Raw genomic sequence first — 12,868 nt, forward strand, 5'->3', positions numbered from 1 at the left:
CATATACGTAGTATGTTGTGTCCAAAGATAACCTTAATTTTGTATCAATATGCAAAGATCTATACCAATGTAAGATTTTTGGCTAGCAGTAGCTCTATAATTTAAGAACAGATTCAATAATCTACCTTTATTTCTATATTATTCCTAGATCTCCCTTCCCCCCCAAAATATTAGATATGAAAGGATAGAGGAGAGAATAAGATAAATCCCTGAGTCTAATCCCCATACCTTGTTTCCCCCTCTAGTCAAGACCGTTATCAACTTTTAACCAACCCTCCTTTTAATGATGATCATTACACCGAATGACCAAAAACTACCCACCCCAGGTTTTGGAAAACGGGGTGTTGTTCTTTTAAAATTGATCCCTGCTGTCTGGGGGCATAGTTTTCCCTTTTTGTTGTTTCTTTCTTTTATTTTCCTGAGGGGTGCAAAAAATTAGGATATTGGCCAGTGTTAAGAAAGGTGGTGGTAACGTGCTGTTATGTGCCATGAAAGTGTAAGTTTAAAGAAAATCTTGACTAGAACAGTTGGAGAGGCTGAACCAATTGGGTCATCTGGATTCAGCCGCTTTTTTTTGAAGCTGTCCTGGAAGCAAGTTTTGATGAAAGAGCTAATAAGGAAGTCTGAGGGTGGATCCAGTAGGATGATGGAATCAATGTGTCTCAGCATTCTCCAGGATGACTCCTGTCAGGGCTGTCCCCACTTCACTAGTATCTGGTCCTTTTGTTCTGTAAACATATAAAATTTCACAGATAATATACATTTTTGCATTAACACATGTATGGAATATGGAATGTGCACCTATCACTTAAATATGATTCTTAGTTCTTTGTATGAAGAGGTGAAAGGCACCAGTCTTTCAAAGTTAGTCTGGACTGTCTTAGTTTGGATTTTATTGCCGTGAAGAGACACCATGAACAAGGCAACTCGCATAAAACATTTAATTGGAGCTGGATTTTCAGAGGTTCATCCTTTATCATGACAGAGAGCATGGCAGCGTGCAGGCAGACATGGTGCTGGAGAAGAAACTGAGAGTTCCACATCTTGATCCGCAGACAGTAGAAGGGCACTTTTCTGCCCAGTGCAGGAACATGGGAGACCTCAAAGCCAATCCACACAGTGACACCCTTTCTCCAACAAGTCCATACCTCCTAATAGTGCCACTCCCCATGGGTCCAACATTCAATCATGAGTCTATAGGAGCCAAACCTATTCAAACCACCATGATAAACAAACTGTAATAAATTTTCTTCCATGTCATATGAAAGGATTTAGTAGCCAACAAGATTTATAGGCTATGCAGAGCTAAAGTTCAAGCTGGAGACATTTTCATGTCTCAGCCAGTCTCCAAACTGTTGCTTTACAGAGGGATCAGCAATATGTGTTACCTGTTGTTGGTCCTCTTGGTTTCATCCTTCATGACAGCAGCCAAGACTTTCAGAGGGACTCTTCAGGTCAAATCTGTGTTTCATACATTATGATGGAATCCAGTTTTTTTTTTCTCCTGTTGATACAAATACAAAACCTCTCCCCAAGTGTAACACATTTCCTGTCTCCTATTGTGAAGTTATGACACCCTTAACATGAACAGGCTGATTTAGTTCTGTAGTTTTTCTATAATCCATTGTCTCTCAGCAGCTATATTTTCTCATTAGCATTTAAAAAAATTAAAGTTAATAAAGCATAATGTAATCTATCCCTGGAAGTTTTTGTTACACCTGTTTGTTAAGCATCTCTTTTAAAGTATTTGACCTCTCTATAATTGCTTGTCCTGCAGCAATGTGTGGTGTACTGTAATATGCTTTATATTGATATGCAAAAAACCCTGCTTATTTTTACCAGAGACATATGAGGAGTATTGTCTGTTTTAATCTGTACAGGTAGCCCCAAAATTGCTATAACTTCCAAGAAATGTGTAATAACAAAATCAGTTCTTTAGAAGGTAAAGCAGTTGTCCATTGAAATCCTGAATATTTTGTCTATTGTATCGTGCATATATTTTAATTTTCCAAACTCTGCAAAATGAAAAACATCCATTTGACAAATTTCATTTCTTTGGGTACCTTTTGGGACACTCTCTGAAAGTAATGGAGTTGGGTTATATTTGTTAATTTCTCCAAATAGTTGCTACAATCTCTTTGCCAATCTCCATTGATTACTCATGACATAATCTTAGCATTAGTATGAAACACTTTGATTACTGTTGGCTCTGTTCCTGACCACTGAAAATTCTTCCTGTTATAATTAAATTCAAAGTCCTTTTGTTGGAGGTTGGTCAGATGCTGTCCCTGAAGATCTGGTTACACCTACCCTTGTTTTGTAAACTAAAACATTATACCTGATTGGTTAAAGGCCTATATTTGGGAAGGGCAGAATGGGGCAGGCATGGCTAAGGTTCCTGGACTTTTGAGGAGAGGAAATCACAGGAAACTGATGGATGGGAAGAGAGGAGGGAGGAGGAAGCCATGATGGAGAAGGAACCACGTGGGACTGGAGAAAGGACTCCAAGGATGGTGTGAAAAGGCCTAGACAAAGAATATAAGCAAGTACCATGGAATTCTGGATAGAAGGTAGACTAGATGAGGATGGTTAAGGGTGGCTGCGTGCTGGGAGATGAATGGTGAGGTTACTGAGACAGCCAGTGCAGGTAAAAATATCTGCCTGGCCCAAGGTAAATAAGGCAATTATAAAATCTAACAGGCGTCTGTATCTTATTATTTGTATTAGCAGGGCTAGATAATACCGTCGTGATAATCACAGGGCAAATAATAAATTTTATATAGCCCAACTCTGATTTTTATTTGCTACTACACCCTTTTTATATGTTTTTACTTTTTTACTTTGTATGCTAAGAAGATCCATTCTAAAATACTGTCTTCCCTTTGCATAATGAGGCCAGTAGGAAATGATTTGAAGACAAAATAACTCAAATACAGTCCCCCGTGAAGTCTCCAGAAGCCTCTGGATTTTGGGGGAGCTCTTGTCACTCAGCACCATGGAGCTGACCTGACAGCAGAACAAACCTTGAGATTCCCTGCAGTGTGGACCCTCTGGTGGTAGAGGAGATGTGATCTCTGACTGAAGCCTTAGAGCAGATGCTGCAGATTCTGGGCCACTACCCAGTGTGGATCCTCTGGTGCTTCTGGAAGTATGAGGCGTTATTGTAGCCCTTTCCACACTGCTGACATGTGTAGGCTTTCACTCCTGTGTGGACCCTCCGGTGAGCACTAAGCCCCGCACTCCATCTGAATTCCTTCCCACACTCCTCACACTTGAACGGCTTCTCTCCGGTGTGAATTATCTGATGGACTTGGAGATTGGACCTCTGGCTGAAGGCTTTCCCACATGTGTCACATTTGTAGGGCTTCTCACCGGTGTGGACGCTCTGATGAGCCTGTAGAGCTGAGGTGTGACTAAAGCCTTTCCCACATTCCTTGCATTTATAAGGTTTCTCTTTCATATGGATTCTATGATGGGAGTGAAGGTTAGAGGTACTTCTGAAGCACTTCCCACACATATCACATATGTATGGTTTTTCTCCCGTGTGAACTCTCTGATGGGTGTGAAGATTTGAGGTACTTCTGAAGTGCTTCCCACACACATCACATCTGTATGGTTTTTCCCCAGTGTGAACTCTCTGGTGGGCTTGAAAATCTGAGCTCCCACTGAAGCCCTTCCCACACACATTACAGTGAAATGGTTTGTGTCCTGTATGGACTCCCTGGTGTCTATGGAAGGTTGAGAAGGAACTGAAACCCTTCCTGCACTCTTCACATTTATATGGCTTCTCTCCTGTGTGGACCCGCTGATGGCTGTGAAGGTGCCAACTCAAGCTAAAACACTTCCCACACTCGTCACACTTGTACGGTTTCTCTCCAGTGTGGAATCTTTGATGGGCATGAAGATTTGAGCTACAGCTGAAGAGTTTGCCGCAGTCTCCACACTTATATGGCTTCTCCCCTGTGTGAGTTCTCTCGTGGATCTGGCGGTGCTCCCACTTTGTGAAGCCCTTCCCACACACCTTACATTTGTAAGGTTTTTCTCCGGTGTGCACTCTGCTGTGGATTTTGAGATCCCACTTGCGGCTGAAGCCTTTCCCACAGGTGTTGCACTGGTAGGGTTTCTCGCCCGTGTGCACTCTCCGGTGATTCTGAAGGTTTGAGCTCTGACTGAAACCCTTGCCACACTCCTGACACCAGTAGCGCTTTTTCCCTGGATGAGCATCTTGTTGAATGGGGACACTGGAGCCAGGCCTGGTGTCCTCATGTCTGCTACAAACAAGGGATTTTTCTCCTAAGAGGACCTGCTGATGGAGCTGCAGACTGGGGCTGTCAGTTACGGCTTCCTGCCCCTTGCTGCACTCGTAGGCCTTCCCTTTTGTGTAAATACCATGCTGAGTGAGGGGTGATACAGAAAAAATTACTTTATCACAGTCATCGCTGCTGTGGGCTCTGTCTCTTTTATGTACTATATTGTGGTGGGAAATGCAACACAGAATGTCAATACCCGAAGCCAACAGCATTGCACTGCTTTTCACCGGAGCCTGTGGACAGTGTTTCTGATGGTTCTGGCTTTTGCTAAGATGTGTTTTACTCCATGAACTTTGAGTTCTCCCAGACAGAAATTCCTGATTTTCAATAATGCTGCAAAGGTCACTTGTAAGACTTTCAAGACAGCTGTCATCCTCAGAGGTCCCAAGAGGCTCTTCTGTTCCCCCATGGCAGGAGGAGTGGTATTGCTTCAGGAAGTGAGAACCCCTTCCTTGAGTGTTTATAACAACTTCTGGAGTTCTTGCCAGTTTGTTCACATCCTGGTTTGTCATTGGCCAGCATGGAAGCCGCCCCAGCGAAAGGCCCCTTATTAATGTTGCGTGAAGAGACTTCATCTTGTTTGGAGTCTGGCCTCCTGAAAGAATAGAGAATAGACGGTGATGTCAGAAGGAAGGGGTCATGGAAGGCCCAAGTCCTCAATTCTCTCTGGAAATGTTAACGAGACCAGCATTGCAGATGAATGTCTGAGAGCTCAGAGGAACAAAGATCTACAAGGAGAACACACACTCAAGAGCAAGCCACATTTGATCATGGTGTAAAATTTGGGGTGAGCCCAAAAGTGAAGGCTTACGGTCACCTTCAGCCTCTGCTGAGTCCCTGCCTTGCTGTGTCCAGGGGCAGCTGTGCAGACGGATAATGGGGAGGAAGCACTTCTCAGCATCTGAGCATTTTCCTTGAGGGATGGTGTGGGCTGAAGTACACATGGGTCTGACTCCTCCCTGAGGCTGGAGGAGCAGAGAAAACCAGACCTGCCTGCTCCTAACCTGTTTGCAGGTGACATGAAGAGCACCTGGTACCCCTGACTTGGAGGTGAGAGAGTCAAATGGGAAGCCGCAGGGAGCTTTGGGGGCTGAGGGAAAGAAAGCAGGTGAACAGGGCATGCACAGAACAAAGGTGGCCCAAAAGCCATTGTCTAAATCGAGGAAGTCAGGGTACTGGAGAGCACACCCACGTAGGAGACTGGAGAAACTTCAGAACATAAGCTCGCTTGGAAACTAGAGAGGAGAGCTAAAGTGTTTAGATGGCCAGACTCAAAACATGCCTGCGGATCAGGGAGGGCTCCTCATGGAAAAAGGAGAACATGTGGGCAGAAGCAAATGGCTTTCCTTCAAATGCCTGCTCTCACCCTCAGATCGCCAGGCTCACAAAGGAGCAGGGGGAAGCGGCTCAAAACAAGGTAGATCCCAGCTGCTAACCTACAGCAGCAGATGTCCTGATGGAAAAACAAAGGCTGCAACACTGTCTGACAGGGCCCCCAAGGAAACAAAATAATCTGAGAACAAACTGTCAGGGCAAGAAACAACCAAGGTGAACTGAACAGCTTCTGAGGCTAAAACAAAAACAAATGAAGTAGAAGGTTCAGTGATCCTGGGACAAAGCTCCTTGGCTTGACTGACACACTGAGAACTCTAAATGTCAGTGGGAGAAACAGGAAGAGGAACAGGCTTGTGGGTCGGGTGATGGATGCTCTTGTGATGCAGAGGAAAGGAAGATAGAAACTGCTGTAGCTGCACAATGGCCACAGGCTTCATGGAGCTGTTACTCAGTGTGCAAGCACTTGGGATTTTGGTGTATGTCATCACAACCAAAACGAAATCAATGTTAACAGGTGTGACTGTGCTCAGGCAACAACAGAGCAAGTGGAGAGTGAGGCACATGTAAAGCTGCCCCTCAGGGCTGGGCCTGAGCAGACGAATGCAGGGAAAGACAGCGAGGCAGAAAGAAAGAGGGACACAGAGAGACGGAGAGAATACGGCACTGTACCAGGGAAGCGCTTTCAGGCCAGAGAGAGTAAGCAACAACAGCTGAGACACAGAGACAGAAGAAAAAAAAAATGGAGATCAGCAGAGCAGGAGCTTGAGGCCCTGGGAGGATGGGGTTCCAGTCAGTCACCACAGTGCTTGGGAAGCTGAGGCAGGAAGACCACAAATTTTTAGGCAAGCCTGGGCTACAATGCAAGACTTTACTACAAAACACAAAAGTTAAAAACAACCTGATTTAACTGCATTGCCTTGCAGACCCCAAGAAGTTAGAGATGCCACAGGCATGGGACACTGGCCAGAAAAGCTGCTAATAGGGAGCGGAACCAGCCCAGGAGAAAGAAGTGTGTTACGGCCCACTAAGCTGAAAGGAGGTGGAGATCTGAAGAGCGCTTTAACAAGAGACAGGGAGATGCAGAGTTTGGAGTTTGCTCTCTTGGTTTTGGTTCAGTATTTCCTCACTGTGCTCCTTTCCTCCCTTTCATATGCTGTATTATGTCATCTGCATTTTTATTCTGATTTTACGGGAGGTTGCAGTTAAGAGAGTGCATGAGTTTCAGAAGAGACTTTGAACTCTGGACTTAGGATTGAGACTGTGACAGACTATGGGGACTTCTGTGGCTGGATGGCATTCACCTGCATTCTGGTCTGGCTATAAGCTTATCGGGCCGAGGCGTGGAATGTGCTGGTTTGAATTCGAATGGCCCCACAGGTTCATGTGTTTGAAAGCTTGGTCCATAGAGAGTAGTAAGGCTTGAGAGCAATCGGGAGGTGAGGCCTTGATGGAGAAGTGTGTCACTGGGCTTGGGTTTTGGAGTTTCAAATACTCAAGCCAGGACCAGTGTCTTGTCTTTCTGTAGATGTCTGGCCGAATGCTGACTGTTATGATAATAAACCAAACCCCACAAACAGTAGACACGCCCCAATTAAATGCTCTCCTTTATAGGCGTTGTCATGCTCATGGCATTAACTAAATGCACGCACACTCATACAAAGAAATGTTCATAAATTTTATTTAAAGCACATCTATGCATAAAATGCAGTCCTAAAAAATAAAGTGGAAGCTGAAGAGATGGCTCAGCAATTCAGAGCAGTGGCTGCTCTTTCAGAGGACACAGGTTGGATTAGCTGGCTCACAACCACCTGTTATTCCATTTCCAGGGCATCTGAGGTCCTCTGCGAGCACCCCCAATGTAAGCAGTAGACAGATAAACATGCAGAGAAAACACTCAAATATACATTAAACACAAACTAAATGAACCTAAAGGAAAGCAGTGAACATTGGATGTGACCAGGACATCGGATGTGAACTTCTGACACTGCCCAGGGACACAGGGCGCCATCCTCACCCACTGACAGAAGGTTCCTCAAGTTCTCCAGCATCACGTCCTGGTACAGCTTCCTCTGCGCAGGATTCAGCAGCTCCAGCTCCTCCTCACTGAAGACCACAGCCACATCCCTGAACGTCACTGCCTCCTGTGACAGCAAACACAGGCCACCTCAGTTTCTTACCCAATGCCAGGAGGACCTGAGCAACTGTTTACACAGAGCCTATTGTTTAGTTACGGATTCATGGCTAGGACTAAACACCATGACCAAAAGGCAAGTTTGGGAAGAAAGGGTTTATTTGGCTTACATTTCCACATTCCTGTTCATTATTGAAGGAAGTCAGGACAGGACTTCAGGCAGGTCTGCAACCTGGAGGCAGGAGCTGATATAGAGGTCACTGTTGTTTTCTGGTTTGCTCCCCATGGCTTGCTCAGCCTGCTTCCTCATAGAAGCCAGGACCATCAACCCAGGGATGGCGCCACCCACAGTGGCTGGGCCCTCCCACACTGATGAGTAATTAAGAAAGTGCCTTACTGCTGGACCTTGTGGAGACATTCTTCTCAACTGAGGCTCCTTCCTCTCTGACTCTAGCTTGTGTGAAGTTGACACACAGTACAAGGAAGCACACCTGTTCACATCTTTCCATGGCTACAGAGGGTGTAGTGGGTAGAAAACAGAAAACACTGTTGCAACGAACTTGTTTTTTCTGTAGTTGGATCACTCTGTCCACAGTTGTCATGGGAAGTCAGCGATTTCAGACTTAGAGAGCACCAACCCATGTGGGGACTAATGTGCTGACTTTGGACAGACACAGCTGGCAATACCCGGCTCCTCCTGGGCAGTACAGCTCAGGTGTACCTTCATCCCCAAATCCAAAAGACTCTGAAACATCATTTAAAATGTTTTTATGGGTTTCAGATTCAGAACACTTTATTAGTAAGTGTATGCAAATATTCCCAAATTAAAAAATCCCCCACAAGCACTTGTGAAATGCTTGTGTGTTCAGAAGTATCTGGCACTCATTATGTCCTTAGCTCTGTCATTCTAACAGGCTGTACTGGCTGCTTGTGTGTCAATTTGACACAAGCTAGAGCTATCTAAAAGGAGGGAACATCAACTGAGAATATGCCTCCTAAGTTGGGCAATGGTGGTCAAAGCCTTTAATTCCAGTAATTGGGAGTCATAGGCAGGCAGATCTCTGTGGGTTCCAGGCCAGCCTGGTCTGCAGACAGAGTTCCAGGACAGCCATGGCTACATGGAGAAACCCAGTCTGGAAACCCTCCCCTCCCAAAGAAGAAAATGCCTCTATTAGATCCAGCTGTGAGGCAGTTTTAAAATTAGTGATTGATGGGGTAGGACATATCCACTGTGGGTAGAGCTATTCTAGAGCTAGTGGTCCTGGATTCTATAAGAATGCAGAATGAGCAAGCCATGGGGAGCAAGAATGTAAGCAGCACCCCTCAATTTACTCTGCATCAGCTCCTGCCTCCAGGTTTCTGTCTGTCTGTGTTCCTGTCCTGACTTCCCTCAGTGATGAACAGCAATATGGAAGTGTGAGCCAAATAGCCTCTTTCTTCCCCAACTTGCATTTTAGTCAGGGTATTTTCTTGCATCAATAGAAACGCTAACTAATATAGGCCATGGTTTAATCCCAGCATTCAGCAGGCAGAGGCAGGAAGATCTCCAAGTTCTTGGTGAGCTGGGTTTACAGAGTGAATTCCAGGCATGCCAGGACTACACAGAAAAACTGTCTTCAGGGTTGAGGGGAATGAAAAGAAATATGAAACCCTAACTAAGACACAGGCCTTTGGGAACCTTCTAGTACAGACATGCAGCTCTCATTACATGTTCTCAGGAACACACCTCTGTCAACAGTAGTTTATTCAGGGTCATGGGTGTGAGCACAGGCTCTGCAAACCTTAAGCACCTCAATTCACACTTCAAGGTTCTAGACTGATGGAGCTTGTGCAACTTCTCAGTGCCTCAGTTTCCCCATCTGTATAATAGTTCCTCCATCACAATGTCCCTGACAGGATTAAATGAGACCACAGAAAGAACCTAGGACACTGTTGGATATGCCCTAAGCAGTATGTCCAACAATGTATGTCCAACACTTTTATCATTGTCTGCATTCCATTCATGGCCAGATAGTGTTCCATAAGGGCTGCACTAAATACATATTTTTAAATGTACTATCCAGATACACACAATAAATGTAAAACAAATCTTTAAGAGAAAGTTTCAGAAAAACTGCTATTTTTAATCAGTAACCAAAGTTTCGAAGATTTTTTTTTTCTTTTGGTTTTTCAGGACAGGGTTTCTCTGTGTGGCCTTCACTGTCCTGCACTCACAGAGATCCACCTGCCTCTGCCTCCCCAAGTGCCAGAATTACAGACATGTGCTACATTTTTTTTTAAAAAGTGCCCAGTTTAGGTCAGAATACAGAGAATCAGGGGTATTCTGCCTACAAATTACCTGAGAAAATCACAACTGCTATTAGTGAAACAAACATTTCCTCCTTGGAACTGATTGCACTGCGCACCTGGAGAACTTGGCTGAGCACCACGTGAAATATACCCTTTGCACTAGTATTCATGCCTTTTTTTCTTTTCTTTTTTTCCTGAGACAGGGTTTCTCTGTGCAACAGAGCCCTGGCCATCCTGGACTCACTGTGTAGACTAGTCTGGGCTTGAACCTAGCCTGCCTCTGCCTCCCAAGCACTAGGATTAAGGCATGGGGCACCACACGCAGCTCTATTCATGTTCCAATTTACCTAACCATGCCTCCTTGGTGCTCAGTGCTCAGAGTTTCTGGGCAGCTTGCGTTTCAACACCAGAGCACACAGTTCATTTGATCCCAGCTTGACTGTACATGTGTCAGTGTGTCTGTCTTTCCTTCACTTCTTCATCATCAGAGATGGGTCAACCCCAGAAGCTATGCAGATGGCAGCAGCCAGACCTTCCCTGGTTACTCAGGATGTGAATGCTCAGGATACCAAATGCAGGAAAGGAGGGTGAGCATTCATGTTTCAATTTACTGAATCATGCCTCCTGGGTACTCAGTGGAGTATAATAAATGCACGGAGTTTCCAGGCTGCTGGTGTATCTCCATCAGAGCACAGGGCTCATCTCATCCCAGCTTTACTGTACATGTGTCTGTGTGTCTGTCTTTCCTTCATTCCTTCATTATCTGTTTTGGGTCACTCCCTGGAGGCAGGCAGATGGTGGCAGACAGACCCTCCCTGGTTACTCAGGATGTGAATGCTCAGGATGCCAAATGCAGGAAAGGAGGGTGAGCAGTGTTCTGTGCATGTGTGTGTACACATGTATGCATACATGCAATTTACATATGTACATGAGGGGGCACATGCATGTAGAGGCTAGAGGACAACCGCTGGTGTCCTTCCTCGGGTGCTGCCACCTTTTCTTGTTTTTGTTCTTGAGTCAGGGTCTTCCAGTGGCCTGCAACTTGCCCAGTAGGCTAGGACGGCTGCCAATGAGCACCAGGGCTCTGCCTCTCTCCACAGAGTCCCAGAACAGCAGACCCCTCCCTCCAGTCCCCTTCCTCTATCTCAAAATATGTTCACCCTTTTACACATTCACATGTGCAATGTCCTCTGAGCACATGTCCCCCACTATCCTCTTTTCCCTCCTCCAACCAAACCTTTCTTCTCAGCCACATCCCCTCATGCTTTCATGCAGTTCAGGTGGCTGCGCTGCACAGTGCTTGTCCAGCATGCAGGGGTCCTGTTTTCATTCCCTGGTGCTGGGGGGAGAGGGGAAGCAAGGCGACTTACCTGTAACTTGGTCATGGTTCTTTCTCTTCTTCTCTTTGAGACAAGGCAGGGCTCTGGCAAGCAAGATGGGGGAGGAAAGGCTTTCATGAGAGCTGTGCTGGGACAGTCAATCACATGGCTTCCTCAGCTTTCCCACCAGCCCCAAGTGCTGGCATTCCAAGTCTGTGCACACAGACCTGGATTTTCTACCTACTTCCTATTAGCCAGCAGAGTAAGCCTCCAGGTTACCAAGTCATCCATGCCTCAGCTCACTCATGGCAGATGGTTAGAAAACCCGTATTCTCTATTTCTAGCAACTTCCAAGTTGAGGGGTGCTGTCACCTTCACAAAGCTGCCTGTGATGATGGGTTTCCCAGGAAGCCAATTTTAAGGAACTCTGAACTCTCTGATGAACAGTGTCTTAACTGAACCCCACCCTCAGAAGGGTCTTTTTTTTTTCTAAACATAGGCATTAAACCCCCACCCGACGGGTTCCCGCTCCAAAAGGTTTAAATACTAGTAAGCCTTGCTCCTCTGCAAGAGCCTCCACACAGTCTCTTTTCCCGCGTGCACGAAGATAATAACCAATAAAACACTCAAACCCTCTCTAAGGAAAGGGGAGTCTGGCCCTGCTGGACGGCTCAGCGGGGAAGGGTGACTGCGCCCAGCCCGACCGCCTGAGTTCCAGTCTCTGCACAGCACATGGTGCAAGGAGAGACCCGAATCCCACAGGTTGTCTTCTGACCTCCTCCACGCACAAGCTGTGGCACGCTCCCTCGCTAAGGAAGGAAGTAAATAAACAGACTCATGGAAAATCATATTTAAAAGCGCAGCTGCACACCACTGAGGGCTTCAGCGCACCGGCCTCGGTCCTCCAGCTCCTCCGCCGGGCTCCGTGGGAAGCTGGACTCTCCCGGGGGCTCCGGCAGCAGCTGAGACGGTCCAGGGCACCCGGGCAGCGCCGCCCCAGGCAGAGCCCAGCGACAGAGGACCCGGCCCCCGCCGCCCGCTTCTGCCCGGGCCGCGGCCTCGGTCCCCGAGGGGAGACAGCGGGCGCGCGAGCGCTCACGAAGGGCTCGGGACGCCCCGGATCTCGCCTCACCAGGAGCTCAGCTGGGAGCCTCGCCTCCCGGGAGCGGAAGCGACCTCGGCCGCCGGTGGCACCAGAACTACAATTCCCAGAATGCCTCAGCGAAAATGCCTCTCCGGTGCCTTTCCGGGACTACACTTCCAGAACGCTAGAGTCGCTAACAATTTCTGTGCCGCTTTAACTAGAGTGAGGTCAGTGGAAATCGCTGTTAGGGAGCTCGCTCTCCTGGGATGCTTCTCGGTTTCTTCATTTCTGAATGCCATGAAAGACAATTGTTTGGGTTTTCCAGAGAGTTTCTTTGTGTAGCTCTGGCTGTGTTGGAACTCGCTGTGTAGACCGGGCTGGCATTGAACTCCAAGATCCA

General features: G+C 46.7%; 1 protein-coding gene across 1 annotated transcript; it reads right to left on the reverse strand.

The window, feature by feature from the left end:
- Nucleotides 1-869: 869 nt before the first annotated feature.
- On the reverse strand, nt 870-12,552 carry LOC129669032 (zinc finger protein 235-like). The gene is made up of 4 exons (XM_055597110.1): nt 12,256-12,552; nt 11,436-11,488; nt 7,660-7,786; nt 870-4,905 (listed from the first exon to the last, which is right to left on the reverse strand). Exons 2-4 carry the CDS (start codon nt 11,448-11,450, stop codon nt 3,116-3,118), a joined length of 1,932 nt encoding a protein of 643 aa, XP_055453085.1. The 5' UTR covers nt 11,451-11,488; nt 12,256-12,552; the 3' UTR covers nt 870-3,115.
- Nucleotides 12,553-12,868: the final 316 nt, after the last annotated feature.

This window comes from Psammomys obesus, unplaced genomic scaffold (assembly GCF_907164565.1).
Source record: "Psammomys obesus unplaced genomic scaffold, mPsaObe1.curated_primary_1811, whole genome shotgun sequence".
Lineage (NCBI taxonomy): Eukaryota > Metazoa > Chordata > Mammalia > Rodentia > Muridae > Psammomys > Psammomys obesus.